The sequence below is a fragment of the Populus nigra genome, chromosome 17, assembly GCF_951802175.1.
Source record: "Populus nigra chromosome 17, ddPopNigr1.1, whole genome shotgun sequence".
NCBI lineage: Eukaryota > Viridiplantae > Streptophyta > Magnoliopsida > Malpighiales > Salicaceae > Populus > Populus nigra.
In genome coordinates, this window is record NC_084868.1 from 3,051,913 (window position 1) to 3,075,241 (window position 23,329).

Genomic DNA, 23,329 nt, shown 5'->3' on the forward strand with positions numbered 1-23,329 from the left:
AAAGTTTCAATTCCTAGCAATTTATGAAATCCAAATTTGGTCCCACACATCATTTTTTTATATTTTTTTAGTCTCTAGTTTGAGAGAAGAGAGAGAAAGTGGTTGGATTATAATGGTAAAGAAAGAAAGTCTCGGTTGAGACTAATGAAAACGAATGATGTTGGTGTCAATGAATGTTTTTTATGAAGATAGTTTATCCAGGATGTTGTTTTCCCTTACACTTGCTTGGAATGATAGATCTAAACCTGAAAAGAATTTTAGTTTTAGGTTGAATATGGGTTTTGGAGCTAATTTTTGGGTTGTTAGAAGATATGAATATGTTTTACAAGGTATTTAGAGTGTTTTTTTTCTGGGTTGAAATATGGTTAAAAATGAGTTTTTCTTAGTCTAAAATAGACTAACCTGATTTTTCAGTGACAAGAAGTCGCTGAAAATCTAGGGAGGGAAGACGACACTTCGCCTACTATTTTTCTTCAAAAAATTAAGTTGTCCACCCCTTAAAAAAATTAAAAAAGAAAAGAAAAATAAGGCCTACGTGCCTTGACTTTTTTCTGGAGGCCTGGGAGCTCTAAGTTTTCTTAACCCGAGAGACTGGGCTTTTTGTTTTCATTTTTATCCATTACAATTGGATTTTTAAAAAAAATTCTTGTTTATTCTTTTTATAATTTCATCACTTGATATTTGGTTGATTATTCATTAGTCAATGTAATTTGTTTCAATTTGATTTTGCTTTTGAATCACTTTAATATTTGGTTGGTTCTTAATTTTATAGGTATCTATTTTATATTAGAAAAAAATATTATAAAAAGAATTATTGAACCTAATTGAGTTCATGATACGAGTCACGAGTTTGACCATTTAATTTTGGTTGGGCAGGGATCAGGCTTCGTAATTTGTTTTGTAATATAAATTATTATTGATTTATTTAATTAGATACATGCATAAATTTTTTGAATTTCATTTGAGATTTTTTTATGTACAAAAACACATTATAAAAGTTTGCATATACACTTGATTTTAAGGAAAAAAAAATTCAACCTGCGGTAAAGTGCGAGCCAAATAACTAGTATTTTATGTGCCTCATTAGGTTAGAACTATTGTGTCTAGCTATTTTGGCATCCAACATTAAGCATATCTTTTTTTCCCTCTAGAATTTTGAAATTGCAAATAAAACAATTCCTTTTAGTTATCCTAGATAGAATAGATGGAAACAAAGGAGACAAGATAGAAATTAAAACAAAAAAAAAATATTTTTGGTATTAGTGTATAAGAAAGAGTGATTGTTTGTATATCTTATTTGATTATAGTAAAAAAGTCTATTTTACCCTTAATATATATTACTTTCAAATTTACATATTGAAAAAATAAATATTATTTTATTCATTTTAATTTATATTGAGTTTGGAAATTAAAAATATTATAATAACCCTAGTGATAAAACCTGGATTGACTCCGCAGGTTGACTTGGGGTTTGGACTAATATGTTTTTATGAAAAAAATAGAGGAATGATTGACCCGACCTGATCCAATAAAAAACCCGAATCAACTAAGGACAAAACACGAGTAAAAAATTCATTGACTTTTCCTTAATTTTTTTTGTTCAAAACTAGGTTGCATATTTTATTTGTTTAAAAATATTTTTTTGGTCAACTTGGTTAACTCTCCCAACCATGACCTGGGGCTTGCTCTAGGTTGACTATTTAGTTAGGTTTTAAAACTATACTAATAATATTATAATATTGAAATTAACAATATTATAATAACTTTAGTTATAAAACTTAGATTGACTCGGCAAGTTGACCCGAGGCTTGAACTAGTCTGTTTTTAAGAAAAAATAGAGGAATAATTGATCTGACATGACCCATTCAAAAACTCGAATCAACTCGAGATAAAATACAGGTAAAAAATACATTGACTTTTCCTCAATTTTTTTGTCCAAAACCAAGTTATATTGATTTTTTTTTAATTTTTTTGGTCAACCTGGTTGCTCTTCCAACCAATGACCCGGACCTTGTCCTAGGTTGACTCCCTAGTCGAGTTTTAAGACTATGATAATAACTACTGTAATTCTTATGTTGACTCGGGTCAACCCAAGCTAACCCTCATGACTCATGACCCAAGACTTGCCCTAGGTTGACTTCCACATCTGGTTTTAAAACTGTGATAATAACTACTTTTACCTATATATTAACCCAACTTGAACCTTCTAACCCGTGACTCAAACTTTAACTCGAGTCGAGTTTTAAAATTATGATAATAACCTTTTTTATCTTTACATTAACTCAAGAAAACCAAGGTTGACCCTCCTAGACCATGACTTGAGCCTTATTCTACTTCAATCTTTAAGTCGGATTTTAAAACTAAAATAATAATCATTGTTATTTTGACATTAACTCTGGTCAATCTGAGTTTACTTTTCTGATAGTGATCCGGTTCTTGTCCCGTATCGATTTTTAAATTTGATTTTAAAATTATGATAATAACTATTGTTAGATAATTTTGAAATTAATTTTTTTATATAAAAATAATTTAGGAATGAAAAATAATTTTTGATTGAAATTACTTGTAAGCAATCGAAATGATAATTTTCAAGAAACACACAAGTGAACAGGCATAATCAGTCATCAAATTTTTGCAATATAACATCTTCACTATATTCGAGAAAAATTAACATTTGTATTTGAACAGTTATACTGCTAAGACTTTTTTTTTTTTTTAAACTCGCTTGAGCAAATGTTTCAATTTACTCAAGAAAAAAAATCGAAATATTAAATCTATCTAATTGTATTTGTTTGAATATATATTCCTCTCTTTCCGAGTTGCTTTCAACATTTTGGAAGATCGCTTGGAGGCGGCAGAAGTGACTCATTAGGGCCTTTGCCATTGTCCACCAAGAACGCCATCTTAAGTCCCCATGTAGTGTGCACCTCAAGATGGCAATGCATGAACCAAACTCCTACAGAAAACGAAAAGATGATAGTTAAAGAACACAAATTGAAACAAATTTAAAAAAGCCAAAGTCTGTGAATTTCAACTGAAAACATTTACCAGGATTATCAGCACGAAATCTGATCGCAACCCATCCACCAGAAGGTACTCCAATTGTGTTCCGCTCAACAGGGTCAACGAGGTTAAATTTCTTAGGATCAGTCTTCGGATTGTAATTCCCTACTCCCCTACCAACACCAAAGAAATTGAATCCATGTAGATGGATTGGATGGTTCTCAGGGGATATGATCCCAGTATCTTGCATAACAAGTTGGACTGTCGAGTTGTAGGGCAACCTATATGCTTTTGTTCCACTTGTGGTCTGTAAATTTGTGGGTGGAGTGCCTGTGTAATTAAAAGCATGTGGTGGCTTTGCAGGAAAATCAGTGGTGAACACACCACTGATGTTGAAGAAATGTGCTTGAAGCAGGGCAGTGGTTGGCATGACAAATGTGACATTGTTGATACTAGCAACAACTCTGCTACCATTACCAGCTTTGCAAGTTGGACACGGGTTAATTCCTAGACCAACAGTGAAGAAAAGGCTGTGATCAACGGTTGATGGGACTTCGGCAGGGAATGTTTTCGAGTTTAGACTGCGTAGAGAATTAGTAAATTGGGTGGCAATTGCAGTGGCATTCTTGGGAGGTGGGATGGTGAGAGTTGTGGGGGAGTTAGAAAGTGCTCCTGAATAGTGTAAAGTGGCTGTAGCAGTCATGTTGTCTACTGCAATTGGAGCATCCATGAATGGGGATGCTGCAACCAAGTACTTGCCGGTGTTTTTGTTTGTTGTGACGAGGACATTGGTGGTCTGGCCTGGGGCAATTAGGACTGTATCAGTTTTGAAAGGTTTAACGTAGGTGGCATCAACTTCCACGACAGTAAGCTTGTGCCCTGCAATTTTGAAGAAGAGCTCCTCATTGAGTGCAGCATTGATCAGCCGTAGCATGTACGTCTTGCCACTTTGGACTGGCAAAGTGAAACCGCCTGCAAGAATCGAAGAACATTCTTGTGTAAGCTTTTTAATATAGTAAAACCTTGATAACGGGAACCTTAGTATTAAATTTAAGGCCATGCCAGTTAAATACCCTGTGAAGGACAAGCTGAGACAGCTCCTGGATGCCCATTAATTGTGTGAGCATCAGAGACATTTGGTGCTAATCCTGATTTAAGAGCTTCATTGATCACAGCTTCAGTGTCTGATTTCCACCATTCGGCTGCAATATAACTTAACCAAATTAATGCAGAATTGCATATTTAACAACTAGGAATCTTATACTTGGAGTTATGGTTTGAACCATATTCTTAACAACTCGAGAATTGCTCAAGTTATGGTGAAGCAATAAATTTGTACGTCTTTCGCACCTAAGACAACAACAAATTCCTTGTGGGGAGCTGGGAATGGGTAGGGGACATCTCGCTTAGGCAAGACAACTATTGCACCATGGACTGTGGCCCTTAACCAGAGAATATGTGCATGCCAAAGAAGTGTGCCTCTCTGGCCTGTGATTGTGAAATTGTAGACATAGCTTTGCCCTGTCTGAATGGGGCATTGCGTAATGTACGCTGGTCCATCAGCCCAGCCCGTTCTTAATTGCCTAATGCCATGCCTGCCAAATACCAAGAAAAAACTACATCAGAATCATTCATGGTTAATTAGGATAAATGTTTTTTAGTATCTTACCAGTGGATGGACACATTATATTTGACATGGTTAACAACTTTCACAAGAACTGTATCGTCTTCTCTGGTATACAGAGTTGGTCCTGGAAATCGGCCATTGACGGTGACAACCGGCTTGCTTGAGCATAGTCTGGTAGTATTTTTCATCACCACCTGTTGAAATGATAGGAGAAATCAAGCTCATTTCTACATTAAATGTATATAATTCAAAGGTCATGACAAAATTGTCCAAGTTGTTAAAGTGTTTGTAGCTAATTCTGTCACTATAGCTCTGCATGGAGTCTGTTGACGATTTAAGATCTTACCATTACTGTCCAAATAATTAATTTTCATTACTAAGTTTGCCCAAATATTAAATAATTTTGTCTGACTAGTTGTGTAAATATATAAATGGATAGCGAGAGCTTTTTGCTGCAAATAATTTCCAATAAAGTAAGAATGAGAACAAATTTTCCATTGGAAAACTCTAAGCTTGCAATTTGAATCGTAGTTTTCTAACAATGAAGTGCATTTTGAAGAAAATTCTCTATGTGAACGAGACTAGTCAAGACCTCAAGCGAGCTTTGGTCACTAATGACGGCGTGCTACAGCCTTTTAGCTGCAAAAAGGCTAGACCATATCCAAGTTTGTTCTATAAAAATAATATTTACAACGAAAACTTACATTAAATTTGTAATGCCGAACCCTGCATTCGACCAAAGCAGGGAAGAGGCTGACAGCAAGCAGCATAAAACGGAACCACGAGTACTCCATTTTTGCTGACTTTCTGATCATTCCCTTTCAATCCTCTCTCTCGCTACTGATATACTTCTTTCTTATTTCAAGCTTGCTGCATTCATCTGTAGCTGACTACCTCAACCTTATAAAGGGATTAGGGGAATTGTTGCCATGTCGTTTTTCTCAGTTAGGTTAGTTGGGTGAGCACATTCTTGGAGAACAAGATTTTGAATCCTAATCTCGATGGATTTCTTACGTGCTACATAAAGTACTCCTGTTCATGGTTCTACGTAGATTTGGAAGCAAACTATGAGCTTTCATTTGTTAGGAACCTTACATAGAAGTTTGATTTTTTTGCTGTGAAATGATTAAATTCGGTACCCACTTCCTACATTTTGATCTTGAAAACATCCTCTTGTCCTACCATCTACTCCACTAGTTGAAAAAAGTATAACAAATACGGGATAAAAAGAACATTTGGTCAACTCAGCATCAGGCAAGTCACCTTAACTAATCACCATTTCCATAAAGTTGCCCTTAAAGTTTCTTTTGTTTTGTTACTTTCTAGGACATGACATCCCGATTGAGCTAACTCACATTAGCTACGAACAATGTCTGGTTATGTGATTCGTTCTTTGAGGCAATACAAGAGCTTAAAGTAATTTGGGGTAACTTTTTTACCAGAAGAGTGTTGAATTCATGATATAAAAAAAAACGAATTCAAGGGTTAGATTAAAATGTTCAGGGATCAAAGTAAAAAAAAATTAAAATTTAGGAGTCAAAGTGTAAAGAATTGAAATTTGAGAAGGTATCTATTTAAACTTTCTCTTGAGTATTCGGTTAAGGTGTGGAGTGGATGTTCATAATATCCATTTTCTATTTTGAATGTGATGTTGAACAATTAGAATAGGATTTTATGAATACAAAAACATCCAAGAAGTTATTCAAATGTACATTCTAACTTAAAATAATTATAATTTTTTATTCAATTATTGGATTAGACTTAAATTTTATAAGTAAATTTCTAAAAAAAAATAAAATCTAAAATGACATTATTTCGCTGTTCTTAAACTTGTTTCTTAGATTCTTCAAATATCACTCCAAACACCCTCAAAAATATCTACGAAGTTTTAGATCATATTTTAAATTTTTTTTCTTGATAATTTTGGATTTTAGCTTTATTATTTTTTTGGATTAATTTTTTTCTAGTTATTTACAAATATTTAGGGTATTTAAATCTATCTTTTCATATTTTAGAAGAATTTTGCTAATTAAAACAACAAACTTGCAACTTTGATTGTGTGTTACATGGTCTTAAGGTTTAGATACATGTATTAACTCAAATCTATAGCTTGCCTAGCTCAGAAATGCAGTTGAAGCTTCGATCGGTGTTTGATTTTAGAATTGATTTATTGATTTTATTTCATCCAAAATTCATTATTTTTATGGGATATACTAAACTTTCTAGACAAATAACTAAAAATATTGGTTATGTTTTGAAATAACTTTTTAATTCACTTTATTCTAAGAAACATTGACCAAATTCAATGATATTTTATTCAGGCAGATCTCCTTTACTGCTATCAAATTGACTCTTGGTAACTTTATATTTGTTTTAAAAGAGTATTTATTTTAAATTCAATGGCAATTAGTGGAAAAATAATATTTTAAAATAATGATCTTAATTAACATTTTAAACATATAAGCCCGTTTATTTGCTAGAAAGTAATTTTTTTTAGAAAGTGAATTCCAGGAAAGTGAATTATTTTCTGATGTTTGGTAGTGTAATGAAAAATAAGTTGAAAAATATTTTTCAGTGTTTGGTTATGTCATGAAAATGAGCTGGAAAATAACTTATTAATATTTTATTTTTTTCAAGTTTATTAAAATAATGAGAAATAAATCTTACAAATTAAAAAGTTGAATGAGAATGAAATTGAAAAAAAATATAATTTCATAAATTATCTCAAATAAAATAAATAAAAATCAAAATAATAGAGATCAAATCTAAAAAATAAAAAAAATTGAAAGATGAAGAAATTAAAATAATAACAATTAATATTTCATAAATTATTTAAATAAAATAAGTAACCATCAAAAGAATGAGAACCAAATTTGATAGATAAAAAATTTCAATTAAAAAATGATAAGGGAAAAGCAAATAACAATTATAAAAATAAGGACCAAAATTAATATAAAATTAAATTTTAAGGGATGAAATTGAAAAACAAATATTCAAAACAAAATATATATAGCAATCAAAAGTTTAAGGACCAAATTTAATATAATCAGTAAATAATATGATATTTCTAAATTTTTCATAAGTTTCAGAAAGTGTTTTCCGTCCAAAATAAAAGGAAAATACTTTCCTAAAAACCAAACCAAATTTTTCTTTAACTGAAAAATATTTTTTGTTAACCAACTTTAGCAAACAATCACAAAAAAAATTAAAAAATTAAATTTTTAAAAATTAGTTTTTGAAAATCAAACACAGCAAAAATTCAATATGATTTTCCCCATACTTTTCAGCTCCAGCTTTAGGGCAAATTACTAATTATCCGGCGCTTGAGGTCTTCAAAGCTTCCGTGATGACCCAAATATTGCTTTTCTTATTCAACAACAGATGTCGAGAGCCTAAGAACAAAAAAAAAAGGGTAAAGTTCGGTAGGCCTAACACTCTTCCTCGAGGCATTGCTTGCGGTCCTCCTCCTTGGGGATGGCCCAATATAACTTGCAGGTCTCGTGATGGATGCCGGACACGCACCAGGTCCTCCTTTCGACGGTAATATGTTTTTTCCTGGCTCATTATCCAAGCATCATTAGATCAATTTCAATAGAATGCTGGCAGGTTAGATCACTAGAGGAGATCATTTGCTGCTCACGTTTTGCTGCTTATTCACTGTTTAAACTAGTTATTTGAAAGTGTGATTATAATTACTTTACAAAGTATTTTTTTACCTAGAAATGTTTTTTATTTTTAAAAAAATATTTTTAATATTAATATATTAAAATGATCTAAAAACACTAAAAATATATTAATTTAAAATAAAAAATTTAAATTTAAAAAAAAACAATTTTAAAACCTAAAAACAAATGGACTAGGTTAAAAGACAAGTGAGTTTGCTGAGTGCATAAACTTTAACAATTTGGTTGAGCTAAACCCTCCATCCATCACATGATTAAATGCCATCACAAATTAAATTCATAATTATATATAAAGCACGAATTCTATGTCAACCCATATTTGATTCAACCCTTAAACAATTTGTAAACCTAAAAGACTAAAATAAGAATATTAACACCTGTTTTATTACCTTTTACATATAAAATTAATTACTAAATGTATTATTTAAAATAGAAATTTTAATGCATAGTTTAATATACCATTTCCATGTTGAAAATATTAAATTATTACCCTTTTAACTTAATTAAATTAAAATAGGAATACTTTTTAACATGAATGATAACCGATTTAAATGGATATGTTTTGTTTTAATATATATATATATATATATATATATATATAATGTCAAACTTAACCTGATATTTAATCCAAACTTGATCCTATATATACGTATGTTTGTGTGAAATGTACTTGAGTAGCCAATCTATGATTTTAATTAGGGGTGATTATTTTCAGTTCGGTTCTTATAAAAAAAAATAACCAAATTGAAATTTAAAAAAAAAATCAAAACAGGTTCAAACAGACCGGTTTCGGTTTAGTTTTTTTGACAAAAACAGGTTCAAACTGGTTTGACTTGGTTTTTTCAGTTTGACTCGATTTTGGCTCTGTTTGGCTTGGTTTTGGCTCGGTTTTTCCGGTTCGGCTCGTTTTTCCGGTTTGGCTCAGTTTTGACTCAATTTTTTTCCGGTTTTTTTGTTTGGATTCGGTTTTTTCAGTTTCAGGCTTATAAAACCGAAACCGAACCGAACCGGTCGATTTTTTAAAAAATTTAATCAATTTAATCGTTTTTTTTCATGGTTTGGTTTTTTCAGTTATTTTTTCTGGTTTTCTTAGTTTTCTTAGTTTTTTGGTTTTTTTGCTCACCCCTTACGACAACTATTTTTTTCTTTGTTTCTTTTTTATTTTTTTTTGGGTAATTGAATTAACATTAGTTCTTAACCTAGGCTTAATAGAATACTTTTAACAAAAAAAAAACATCAAGAAGCTTTTAAAAGTCTAAATTATATTTAAAAAAAAAACATTCATACGTCTGAGATCCATTTTAATATATTAAACCTCAAACTTTTAAAAGAAGTAAATATAATAAAAATGATGTGTTTTTCTTTGTCTTTTTCCTTTACCAAACACTTTATTATTTGATTATTAATATACTAAAACAAAACATTATATGAATTAGTTACATAACACTCTATAATAAGAAATGAGATGACATGCCCGCGTACTGTCGCGGGTTTATAAAACAAATGTACTTGATAGTGTTATAATTGTGAACCAACGCTAGATAAGTAATATAAATTAAAGGTATGATGGAGCAAATATTTCAAGACGGAAAAAAAAAGTTGTGTTGATAATAAAAAACTTAGAGACTGAACAAAATGATTTGTAGCAATCTACAGTGTTTTATGAGAAAAGATACAATGTTTTCGCTACATGATTTAGCTTTTCAGTTTATAAAAAGCAAAAAAAAATTACAAAGTTCAATTCTCTACCAACTTAATATTAAAAAAAATCAACAAAGATAATTTTGTAAGGAAAAAAACCCACGAGGAAAAACGTTGTAGCAATTGACAATGTTTTGTGAGGAAAACTATAGCGTTTTTCCCAATAAAATAAAATAAAAAACCATTTAGAGAAATATTGTAACAATCCATAGCGTTTTGTGAGAAAAACTACAATGCTTTCCTCATATGATTTGCTTTATTGTAATTATAATTCTTAACCAACTCAATATATATAAAAAAAAATCGACAAAGATAATTTTGGAAAAAATTATAAAAAATCATATGGGAAAATGCTACAACAATTCATAGTGTTTTAAAGAAAAAAATTACAAAACTAAATTCTTAATCAGCTTAAAAAAATTTTAAAAAATTGACAGAGACAATTTTAGAAAAAAATAACAAAACAAACACCAAAAAAAGGAAAACAAATTATGTTGGAAACATTGTAGCAATTCACAGTGTTTTATGATGAAAGCTATAGTATTTCCCTACATGATTTAGCCTTATTTGTAATGACTTGTAATTGTAATTCACAAACAACTTCATATTAAAAAAAATAAAATTGAAAAAGATTATAACAAAAAAAATCATGCGGAGAGATACTGTAGCAATTCAATATATTTTATGAGGAAAGTTACAATTCTTTCCCCACATGAATAAGCTTTATTACAAAGTTAAATTCTAACCAACTTAATATTAAAAAAAAATTGACGAAGATAATTTTGAAAAAAAATATTACAAAAAAAAAACACAAAAGAAAATGGAAAAAAACTATGTGAGGAAAAACTGTATCAATCCATAGTGTTTTGGAGGGAAAACTTATATTTACTTGTAATTGCAATTCTTAACCAGCTTAATATTTAAAAAATAAAATTGACAAAAATAATTTTAGAAAAAAACATAACAAAAACAGAAAAAAAAATCATGTGGGAAAAAACACTGTAGCAATCAATAGTAATTTTCGAGGAAAGTTACAGTGTTTTCCTTACATATTGTAACTGTAATTCTTTCATTTTTTTTTTTTATCAAATTGACTCCAAAATTTTTAATTATTCTCTTCAATCACACTCTTAATTGAGTTAATAGGATCCTTAAATTTAAACACATATTCCATTTTGGTCTTAGGTTTCTTACTCTTCTTTCTTCTTCTTCTTCTTTTTTTATCAAATTCACTCCAAAATTTATTTTTTCTCCTTAATTAAGCCCTTGATTGAATAATTGGAATTCCAAAATTTCTCATCTCTTTTATTTTGGTCCTTGACTTGCAAATCTAGCCAATTTTCCCTCAATTCTATTTTTTCTCCTCAATTAGTTTCTCAATTGAATCAATTGGACTTCCAAATTTTGTCATTTTTTTTCCATTTTGATCCTTGATCTTTCAATTCTTTCAATTATGACTGATTTCATCCATTTTTTTCAATTCTCTTAATTTAAACCCTAAATTGCATTCTTACATGACATCAAAGGATCCATTAGGAGTATCATTTGGATTTATTCTAGGGCATAAACAAAGTGGATCCAAGAGGAGTTCAATAAGTTAAGTCAAGAGGTTAGATTTAAAAAGCTCAAATCTGCCAGTCTAAACTTTTGTCTACTTTTCGGGTCATATCTGAAGTTATAGGAGGATTTTGAGTTCGATTCCAATTGGTTTGGAAACTAGACATCTATAACTCTTCAAATATATATGGTAAACTCGTTAATTCATTCAGACAAGAGAGAATGATATATGTGAAGTTGGACCTAGAATTTATCAGAAAAGTGCAAAAACAAAAAAAACATTGTTTTCTTAAAAATTATGGATTCCATTCACTATAAGAAATTCTTAATGTTATTGAGAACTTATGTAGGAACCTTTGGCTTACTTATTTAACAAGGATTTTATATCAAATAAGAAGAATTAAATGGTCAAAAATTAATTCTTATATTACAAAGCATCAAGCTTGTGTTCAGCAAGGATTCTTCAACAATTATTTTTCTTGGGTATTTTTCAATATTATATGTGGCAAAGAGTCAAAAATAATCTTAGACTATTATTTTATTTATTTTTATAATTTTAAATCTAATTTTAATTATTTTGGGCATTACTTAAATTTGGTGCATGCTTGACTTAAGGTTTACACATAAATACTCTTATATAATGAATTTTTATTAAGTTGATGAATTTTTCTACAAGTTGCTTAATGTTATTGAGAACTTATGTAGGAACCTTTGGCTTACTTATTTAACAAGGATTTTATATCAAATAAGAAGAATTAAATGGTCAAAAATTAATTCTTATATTACAAAGCATCAAGCTTGTGTTCAGCAAGGATTCTTCAACAATTATTTTTCTTGGGTATTTTTCAATATTATATGTGGCAAAGAGTCAAAAATAATCTTAGACTATTATTTTATTTATTTTTATAATTTTAAATCTAATTTTAATTATTTTGGGCATTACTTAAATTTGGTGCATGCTTGACTTAAGGTTTACACATAAATACTCTTATATAATGAATTTTTATTAAGTTGATGAATTTTTCTAAGAAAAACCTTCCATTTGTTTTGTTAGCAGTTTTAAATGAAGTGTGGTTAGATGATGCACGTTCTTTTGTGATTTACAATTGTATCTCATGGAGCAACATGTTAATACAACTAGATTTCTCACAATAAGGAAAAAAAAATGATAAACCATATTAAAGAAACAAATTAATTGGCTAAGCCATAAAAATTCTCAATATATATATTTGAGGGGAAAAAAAATAACATTTGAATTTCCACAACAGTACCGCTCATAAAATTTTATTCAAACTCGCTTGAGCAAATATTTCAGATTACTCAAGAAACAAATTGGATCTTTTAACTCTCAACTTTTCTTTTTTATATGTGTGTGTGTTTTTATATATATATATTACTCCTCTCTTTTCGAGCATAGGATCTTTCGGCTCGGACCCCTGTTCTGATCGGCTACTGCTTCTATCCCTCAAGTAAATTAATTTCTTCAGCTGGTTTAACATTTTGGAAGATCGCTTGGAGGCGGCAGAAGTGACTCATTAGGGCCTTTGCCATTGTCCACCAAGAACGCCATCTTAAGTCCCCATGTAGTGTGCACCTCAAGATGGCAATGCATGAACCAAACTCCTTCAAAAATTGAAAAAAAAAAAATTAAAGAATATGAATTATGAAAAATTTCTCAAGCTCAAATTTAGTGGACATAAACCAAAAACATCAATTACCAGGATTATCGGCACGAAATCTTATGGCAACCCATCCACCAGAAGGCACTCCAATTGTGTTCCGTTCAACAGGGTCAACAAGGTTGAATTTCTTAGGATCAGTCTTCGGATTGTAATTCCCTACTCCCCTACCAACAGCAAAGAAATTGAATCCATGTAGATGGATTGGATGGTTCTCAGGGGATATGATCCCAGTATCTTGCATAACAAGTTGGACTGTCGAGTTGTAGGGCAACCTATATGCTTTTGTTCCACTTGTGGTCTGTAAATTTGTGGGTGGAGTGCCTGTGTAATTAAAAGCATGTGGTGGCTTTGCAGGAAAATCAGTGGTGAACACACCACTGATGTTGAAGAAATGTGCTTGAAGCAGGGCAGTGGTTGGCATGACAAATGTGACATTGTTGATACTAGCAACAACTCTGCTACCATTACCAGCTTTGCAAGTTGGACACGGGTTAATTCCTAGACCAACAGTGAAGAAAAGGCTGTGATCAACGGTTAATGGGACTTTGGCAGGGAACGTTTTCGAGTTTAGACTGCGTAGAGAATTAGTAAATTGGTTGGCAATTGCAGTGGCATTCTTGGGAGGTGGGATGGTGAGAGTTGTGGGGGAGTTAGAAAGTGCTCCTGAATAGTGTAAAGTGGCTGTTGCAGTCATGTTGTCTACTGCAATTGGAGCATCCATGAATGGGGATGCTGCAACCAAGTACTTGCCCGTATTTTTGTTAGTTGTGACGAGGACATTGGTGGTCTGGCCTGGGGCAATTAGGACCGTATCAGTTTTGAAAGGTTTAACGTAGGTGGCATCAACTTCGACGACAGTAAGCTTGTGCCCTGCAATTTTGAAGAAGAGCTCCTCATTGAGTGCAGCATTGATCAGCCGTAGCATGTAGGTCTTGCCACTTTGGACTGGCAAAGTGAAACCGCCTGCATGAGTCCGGAAACAATTTTATATCAGACCTTTACGGGAAACGATCCTCGATAACCAAGAATTCCTAAGTATATCTTATGGCCATTAATCTTTTTTGAATACCTTGTGAAGAACAAGTTGAGACAGCTCCTGGATGCCCATTAATTGTGTGAGCATCAGAGACATTTGGTGCTAATCCGGATTTAAGAGCTTCATTGATCACAGCTTCGGTATCTGATTTCCACCATTCCGCTGCAATATCACATCACCACATTAATCTCAAATCGCATATTTAACAACAACAAATCTTATAAATTGGTTTATGGTTTGAACCATATTCTTATCTTCATGAGATTTTGACGAGTTATGGTGAAACAAATAATTTGTGTGTTTCTCACCTAAAACAACAACCACTTCCTTGTGGGGAGCTGGGAATGGGTAGGGGACACCAAGCTTAGGCAAGACAACTATGGCACCGTGGACAGTGGCTCTTAGCCAGAGAATATGTGCATGCCACAGAAGTGTGCCTCTCTGGCCTGTGATAGTAAAATTGTAGACATAGCTTTGGCCTGGCTGAATAGGGCATTGTGTAATGTATGCTGGTCCATCAGCCCAACCCGTTCTTAATTGCCTAATGCCATGCCTGCCAAATACCAGCAAAAAACTGCATCAGAATCATTCATGATGAATTAGAGGATAAATGTTATTTAGTATCTTACCAGTGGATAGACAAATTATATTTGACACGGTTTACAACTTTCACAAGAACTGTATCGTCTTCCCTGGCATACAGAGTTGGTCCTGGGAACAGGCCATTGACGGTAACAATCGGCTTGCTTGAGCATAGTCTGGTAGTATTTTTTATCACCACCTGTTCATATGATACACCAAATTAAGATCATTTCTGAATAACTTGTATATGATTAAAATTCCATGACTGAATTGTCCATTTTGCTGAAGTTGTTGTAACTAATTACGTCACGGCTAGGTAGTGATTTGATATCTTACCATTCTTGGTGCAATTAATTAATTTCTTTTATTCCACTTAATTTATGGATTGCTTGCTTTGGGTTGAGCTTTAACCTTCATTTGTAAGTGGCCACTTTTGACAATGTACTCGACTAATTTCTGCAAACACAGTGCAATTATATATATATATATATATATATATATATATATATATATTGACTGGTTGCATGAATATATCGATGGATTGTGAGAGCTTTGTGCTGCAACTCCATGATTGCAATTTGAATGATGGACAAGAGTCAGGAAAAAGCTTTTTTAAGACAGAGGCAGTGTCAAGATACACAATGCATCGTGCAAACACATAGTTATCTGCTAATAATGAAATGCATGTCGAAGAGAATGAGAATAATGACATCGAGGGAAGAAAAATATGTGCATAAAAAGGCCAGCTTTTGTCATATGAAGGCATGCGACAGCATACATATTTAACTTACATTGAACTTGTAATGCCGAATCCTGCACTCGACCACAGCAGGGAAGAGGCAGACAGCAAGGAGCATAAAACGGAACCAAGAGTACTCCATGTTTGCTCACTTAATTCCTAATGTTTCTCTCGCAGTATGCCTCTTGCTATTGGTTTGCTTATTGCTTTCTGGCTTCGATGCTTTCATGTGTGACTCGCTACCACAACCTTATAAAGGGAATAGGGGAATTGCTTCCATGTCGTTGTTTCTCAGTTAGGTGCGTGTGTAGATTCTTGGAAAGCAAGTATTGATGCCTAATCTCACTAGGTTTCTTACATGTTACATAAAGTTTTCTTTCGTATGGACCAACGTAAATTTGGAAGCAAACTGCCTATACCATTTTTCGTTGGTGGAAATTAATCAGTGTTAAAAAAGTTATTTAATATGGTAACCACCTTCTAAATATTGATCTTCAAATTAAACATCTCTTTGCATGGCTAAAGATCTCAAATTCCTAGAGGATACCGGTTAGAGTTCTACAAATATCAGGGTCATTAAAGATTTACATAGTCGTTAACTTCAGGGCTTGTGAGATTAGTCGATGCGCGCGCAAATTGACTCGAATACCCACGTTAATAAAAAAAAATCCCAAATTCCTAATAGATTATTAGTTGAAAATATATATATATATACTTAAAAAAAAAAGAATAACGAAAAAACATTTTGGTGTAGCCAAAAATAAATTACATGGTATAAGTCGAGCTAGTTAATCACCACCTCCATAATTAATTTGTCCTTAAAGTTTCTTTTATTTATTATTCTTTCTTTATTTAGTTACGTACTTTCTAGGACAACCCGATCGAACAATGATTAATTCTCTTAGTTTTTCATTTTTGTTGTCTTTTTTTTTGGGTAAAATTAAGGTATTATTTAGTCATGTTTGCTGGTACATTGAGATTATTTTTTCTTAAATTCAAACCTTAAATGCAATGTGTTAAAGAAAAAAAAAACCCACTTATCAACTAACTTTATACTCTAATTAATTAGTGGTTCTTTTAAGACAATATTAGAGAAGCTTAATAAACTTTGGGTTACCATATATACCCTAAAGAGGAGACCAGTAGTGATTAATTACTGAAACAACTAAAAGTTGTAAACAGCTGAAAGGTGTGGTGTTAGTTTAATTAATTATATAAGCAGGTTAATGTATTCTATTTATTTATTTGGTTAACAATAATATATCATGATTAACCTGTGCGAGTCACGAAGAGGCCTGTGTTCGATTCTTTGCGGGAGAAAAATTGTTTGCGATCCATAGACGACAAATGACCTGTCGTCTATAGACGACAAATTGGCCGTATGAGTTTTTGGGTTTTTATTTTTATTTTTTTATTTTTATATGGTTTTTATTTCCTTTGCTCCCCCTCCTTTTTTTTATTTTTTTAATTACATCCTTTATTATAAGGGTTTTTTTAGTTTTATGTTCTACACTTATTAGGTTATGATAAATCAATTTTGTGCTTTTTTAATTATATAATAAAAGTTTTTTAGCTTTTTTATTTTCTATTTTGCAATTCCATCCTTTAATATTGTTTTTTTAAAAAATATTTTGGGTTTTTCAATATTTTTTTATAATTTTTTATTTTGTTTTTCTATTCTAATTCTGTCTTTTATTATGAATTTTTTTTAGTTAATCGATTAATTTTTTTTTCCACTCATTAAATAAGATTACGTCAAAACAACTCTCACATGATTTAATTTAAAATCCGAATTAAATATATAGGTAGATCAAGATTTTTTAAATTTGAACTATTGTACCGAGTTTTAATTGAAGTTAAACAGAAAACACAATCAATAAACTAGTATATAGCTATATGAAAGTAAAAAAGAAAAGTTTTTACTAGTATATAGCTATATGTACATATTTTTTAAAAAATAAAATAAAATAAAATAATCAAATTTAAACAAAATTAAAATAAAATAAAAAATAAAATTTGTATTATTAATTTAAAAATAAATATTATTAAATACAATTTATCTATTTAGTGAACTAAAGTTAGAGCAGAAGACAGAGATAGATCTTTAATGGAACCAGAAGGGCGACGAGGCGGAGCACAATGACTAGTGAGATTTGCCAACAGCAACTCCATGAAATTCAATTTATCTCTCAGTTCGGTCGTCTCATACCTCAGTGGGGTTATCTTAGCTTGAACTTGTTCTTGTATGATCACCTGAATGGCCAGTGATTGTAGGCTCAATCCATATTACGGGATCCCAACGGTAAAGACTCGACAACCTGCTCGCATATCCTTGACAATAGTGTTGGAGATACCATGAACCTAATTTCTATTAGGTCTACTAGTAGATTCAACATCTAACCACAAATCCGGATTGAGTTCTAGATGGGTTAAAGAATCGTTTTCGTATCTCTCATGCAATCAGGTGTTATATGTTTCCTAAAAAAAAGAGTTATCAAATATATAACAAGAAAAGGTCTTCAATGCCAAACTGAAGGTTCGTTGACCGCATATGCTATCAAGGGATGGAGGGGTTGTCGGGATGATTCAAAAACCACCCGGAAGTCGGTGTTTAGCTGACAGTTGATGTCGCACACGTCGCCCAAGGGGTGAGAGTTGAGACCATTACCCATGAGCTGACATGTGCAAAGCACGCGTCAACAACTTTAATTTTTAATAATATTTATGTTTATTAAATTATCAAATCGCCCCTACATGAATCTTATTATAAAAATACATACTAAAAAGACAAAAACAACATTGAATGTAAGTTAAAGAAATTTTTCTTTTAAATATAATTTAATTATTTTATTGTGTTCTGAAAAATAAAAAGATGATAATGTATATGGATGACAACTATAATACAAATGTTGATCATATAAAAAAAATTATTTAATTTTTAATAGTTAGTTATTTAATTTTTTTAATGGGATAAAATAGTTATTTTACTATTTCAATAACATCAACATTTGTATTCGTGTACCGACTTATGCTTCTTAGGTTTTTTTATTTTGAAGGATGCATTGTTTTGTACTGTGTTATGAAAATTATTTAACTATAATGTATTATGAAACAACTTTATGCGCGTGCACTAGAAATGCGTTCCTAGTAATTTTTAAAAAATTCAATAAATAATATTCATTGAATAAGATGAAAAAAACATTTTTTTTTTATAAAAAAAACAGAATATACCTCTCTACTTTGACCACAGAGCTATAATTTAAAATCATGAGATGGATCTAGAACTGTATTAAAAAGTCGCTTCAGTGAATGAATTTGTCTTGCTAGGTGTCCTGCGGGGCAACTTCTTCTTCTTTTTTTTTTTAAAAAAAAAGAAAATGGTAGCTGAAGTTCGAGAAGAATTATCAAACTTGAAGACTTATACTACCACAGCTATAATTTAATAACTATTATTTTTTTATTTAAAAATATATTAAAATAATATTTTTAAAAAAAATTTATTTATGTTATCAACATATTAAAACGATATAAAAAATATAAAATAAAATAATTAATTTTAAAAAAAAAAAACACTTTCCAACAAGATAAACGAATGGTACAGAAATATGCACTCTCAAATCGTCAACAATACATCCTCTTTGTCAACAAGCATTAAGTGTTTAATCAATGGCAAATATTTGGGACCATGTTTGAAGTTAAAGGATATATATATGTCAAAAAAAAGAAAAAGAAACCTATTGTATATTAAGACTACGGCTATTTTATCAACCTAATATAAAACAAGCGATCGAGACATGCCAGGAAATTAAAGGGAATCACCAATTATTTATTTATTTATTTTTGGCTAGTTCGGTGAATACATATACATTTATTGAAGCTATTTCTCTTAAAAAGGAAAAAAAGAAGAAAAAAAATACATAATTAATGAGAGGAGATATGTTTCCTTTAACGACGTTCCTATCACAAGAAGAAGAATTTCTAAGAATGCTTGCAGTTCAAGAGAGTTCATGGTTGAGAAATTCCTTTCATGCAATGGAGGAGACCTCAGATTAGGCACCCCAATGGGATATAATGGCTTGTTTGAAAGCTAAATGTAAACCGACGGTGGGTAAGCAACGACTCATCACCCCCAAATCTATATGCTGCTAGTGACAATTCATCGACTACTTTTTATCCGTTTCATACTCCTTATCTCTTCTCCCTGATCGACCATCAAATACAAAAACCAGTTCATCCGTTAAAAGAAGTGGTTTCCTTTTCAGAACAAAGCTAATTAGTTACCTAACTATTAATTTATCCTCAACTTTGTTTAGTAATTAGTCTCAGTCACAATTATCTAAAGGTCAAGGACGATGAATCTTCTACCACCAGAACAAACACTAAACAAATCATGTTTTTAATGTGGGGGTATTTGGGTAAGAGTTCGTGTACAATTGTGATAATAATTACTTTTTAAAATATATTTTTTACTTGAAATTGTATCAAAATATTTTTTTTTAATTTTTTAAAATTTATTTTTAATATTAATACGTTAAAATGATCTAAAAACAAATAAAAATCCACCTTTCCATACATTAAAAAACAAACGGTGTCTAAAAAAACGTTTGGAAACGTCGTTGGCTGCACATTTCCACAATATTTTAATTTTTCTTTTTTTATAATTAATTTTTTTATATTTTTGGATTGTTTTGGTATGGTGATGTTAAAAATTAATTTTAAAAATAAAAAAACATTATATAAATATATTTCTAAGTAAAAAAAAATACTTTAAAAAACAATAATTACCACAATATTAAATAGACCGCTATCACATTTGAAACACTCTTAGTGTTTGAGGGTGTTGTTGATGTTGTTTTTTAAAGTGGTTTTTGCTTAGCAATACATAAAAATAATATAATTTTTTATTTTTTAAAATTATTTTTTAGAACAACACATCAAAACAATTCAACAACACTAAAAAAAAATAATTTAAAAAAAAATTAACAAAAAAAATAATAATTCAACCTTAATATAAAACTGCCATGCTTCACTTTGGTTTTAAGTGAATCGATGAAAAGTAACCATGCAATGTGCTTTCAGAAAGTCAAAAAGTTTTTCCGTACATGTTCTGACTTGGGACAATTTAAACCGGTTAAAAAGGAAATGATATGATTTTTAAACTCAAGATTAAATTTCATTTTCTGATTATTATCAATTTTTTCTTAGTACTGTCTTCAAAATTTGAATCCAAGAAATCATTTGCTAAAAATAATAGAATCCAAGAAGTTAATAAAGAAACATAACTTCTTAACCATCGAGCCAACGCTTTAGAATTAAAAATTAATATTATAAGATAATATTCAATTAATAAGGTATTTTTATAAATTTTAAAATATAAATATAGTTTTATATGAAATCCGGTGATAGTATATCATCACACCCACATAATTGAAAAGGAAAAGGATTTACTTTTTAGAGGGGTATAGGTCAACTGGTTATATTCTAAATTTGTTTTATAAAGATTATCAATTTGAGTTCTATAAACCTCAGGGTTACTTGAAGTTTATATGGTCGTTAACTTCAAAACTCGTAAAATTAGTTGAGTTACGCGCAAGCTAACCTAAATCTCCACATTAAAAAAATTTAAAAAATAAAAAAAATAACCCATTCACTTAAATTTTAGTTTTGTTTTAGATAAATAGATATCATGTCTCTAAAATGGATTGCTTTAAAGATTTTGCACTAATCCCAAAATTTATTGATAGTTATTTTATACAAGATTACTTATAACCAAATTAATATTTAATACAAGATTTAATCGAATTTTTCATGAGAATTTAGACAATATATATAGGATGATATTGCAATAAACTGGAAAATCTAAAGTTTATTTATTTTTCGATTGCATTACGAACGAAAAATGTTGGCGGAAAGGAGAAGAGAAAACTATAATTTTTGCGTCAGTAATTTTTCCATTTTTTTGTCTTTTAAATTTTAATTTATGATAAGGAAAATTGTTAATTTGCTAAATTAGTTGAAAAAGTAATGCCTATGCTCCTTGAATCGATATGGTTAAGTTGTGTTTTAATTTTTTACCCAAAGAAAAGTTAAAAGTATATTTATTTTGAAATAATTTTTAAATTCAATTAAAAAATTCTTATAAAATTTAGTTAAAATTTTACTTTAATCAAAATCATATTTTTTTAACTTTTTTTTTATATGTATTTTAACTTATACTACCTTCTTCTTTCAAAATTTGTTCTGAGTTATTTTTTTTACTAAATATTTCTAATCTAACTTATTTTTATCATAATTTATTTATAAAAATAAATTTGATTTGTAAAAATAAAAATAAATATATTTTTTAATATAAAAAATAATCAAATCTTTTGGTCCTGGAAAATCACAAATACCTTTTGCCGTAGCCCATTCGGTCATATTCAGAGCACATTAATTTATGGGCTGCCCAGAGGCAGTCAGGCGACAGCCATTCAATACCGGCCACTAGCCGGTTTGTGAGTTCCCGTTTCCAATATTATTAGCTGAAATTAGAGATGGTAACGAATATTCATGAACTTAGTTTTTTTATATTTTATTTATTATTTATTGGATAAAAATTTAAAATATTCATAATTCATTTATTAAATTTTGAGTATCTATATTAATATTTATTTTATAATTATTATTTATCATTAAAATATAAAATAATAACATATTTGAAGTATTTGTATATTAAATGATAATATTATAATGGATATCCATGAATTGTTTTTTTTATATATACTCTATTTATTACCCATCAAATAAAACAATTAAATATTCATAATTATTCATCGAGTTTTGAGCATCCTATTATTTATTATTAAAAAAACAGTAACATATATAGTCTTCAATCTTCAGCCCTGCATAGATCTGGTTGGATTTCTCAAAATTTATAGTGTACAAGCATCAATGGTGCAGTGTTCATTACCAGATAGAAAGATGATCAGCCAATTTGTAAAATAGGAGTGGCAATGGATCGGGACATGCAGGCTATTTATTATTCCCACCTGATCCAACATTTATATAGTCTAACTATGCCTTCCATACCATCAGGTTGGGTCCGGTCCTTCACCTGGTATGTATCCAACTCGAAGATTCGGATTTTTTTTATTAATTTATAAAACAATAAAATAAAAAATATGAAGTTTTAAAAGCAACATCCATAAATTTAAAAACAATACATTGGATCTAATTTCTAAATTTAAGAGTAAATTCATAAAAATCTCCATAAATTGTAATATAAAATCTTGTGCGAAAAATAAATTACAACTCCACAAAATAAAATAAAAAAATGTTGAAAAACAGGTTTAGTGGTGGAGTATATAAATCTTTATTCGATATTAAAGGTGTATTTTGAAGTGTAGTAAAAAAAATTATTTTTTTATTTTTTAAAATTTATTTTTGACACAGCATGTTAAAATAATTTAAAAAAAATAATTAATTTAAAACTAAAAAAATTTCAAAAACACAACTGAACTTAATCAAATTTAATTGGATTTTACTTATCCTAAGGTTGGATAAATTTTTCATCCTAATTTATAAAAATGGTTTTATATATACTAGCATGTTGCCCATGCTTTGTATGTTAATTTTTCAAATATAAAAAAAATATAAAAAATATAAAAAATATTTTAAATGTAGCGGCTATGTTAAACTCAATAATCTTGAATCAGGTGGTTTACCTTAACCCAACAGACA

At 30.1% G+C, this 23,329-nt stretch overlaps 2 protein-coding genes across 2 annotated transcripts; both read right to left on the bottom strand.

The window, feature by feature from the left end:
- Positions 1 to 2,601: 2,601 nt before the first annotated feature.
- On the bottom strand, positions 2,602 to 5,491 carry LOC133677451 (laccase-4-like). Its single transcript, XM_062099532.1, has 6 exons — positions 5,335 to 5,491; positions 4,673 to 4,824; positions 4,354 to 4,598; positions 4,077 to 4,205; positions 3,049 to 3,975; positions 2,602 to 2,956 (listed from the first exon to the last, which is right to left on the bottom strand). The coding sequence occupies exons 1-6, from the start codon at positions 5,443 to 5,445 to the stop codon at positions 2,826 to 2,828; spliced, it is 1,695 nt and encodes a 564-aa protein (XP_061955516.1). The 5' UTR covers positions 5,446 to 5,491; the 3' UTR covers positions 2,602 to 2,825.
- A 7,271-nt stretch (positions 5,492 to 12,762) lies between these two features.
- Positions 12,763 to 15,843, bottom strand: LOC133677452 (laccase-4-like). The gene is made up of 6 exons (XM_062099533.1): positions 15,663 to 15,843; positions 14,919 to 15,070; positions 14,598 to 14,842; positions 14,323 to 14,451; positions 13,290 to 14,216; positions 12,763 to 13,194 (listed from the first exon to the last, which is right to left on the bottom strand). Exons 1-6 carry the CDS (start codon positions 15,750 to 15,752, stop codon positions 13,064 to 13,066), a joined length of 1,674 nt encoding a protein of 557 aa, XP_061955517.1. The 5' UTR covers positions 15,753 to 15,843; the 3' UTR covers positions 12,763 to 13,063.
- Positions 15,844 to 23,329: the final 7,486 nt, after the last annotated feature.

What these genes read in the sequence shown, in the direction of transcription:
- LOC133677451 (XM_062099532.1), bottom strand. Translation starts at nt 5,445, where the DNA reads ATGATCAGAAAGTCAGCAAAAATGGAGTACTCGTGGTTCCGTTTTATG. An exon ending in TATAATGTGTCCATCCACTG is followed by an intron (nt 4,599 to 4,672) that starts GTAAGATACTAA and finishes GGTATTTGGCAG; the next exon opens with GCATGGCATTAGGCAATTAA. An exon ending in CTCAGCTTGTCCTTCACAGG is followed by an intron (nt 3,976 to 4,076) that starts GTATTTAACTGG and finishes CGATTCTTGCAG; the next exon opens with GCGGTTTCACTTTGCCAGTC.
- LOC133677452 (XM_062099533.1), bottom strand. Translation starts at nt 15,752, where the DNA reads ATGGAGTACTCTTGGTTCCGTTTTATGCTCCTTGCTGTCTGCCTCTTC. An exon ending in TATAATTTGTCTATCCACTG is followed by an intron (nt 14,843 to 14,918) that starts GTAAGATACTAA and finishes GGTATTTGGCAG; the next exon opens with GCATGGCATTAGGCAATTAA. An exon ending in ATTTCGTGCCGATAATCCTG is followed by an intron (nt 13,195 to 13,289) that starts GTAATTGATGTT and finishes CAATTTTTGAAG; the next exon opens with GAGTTTGGTTCATGCATTGC.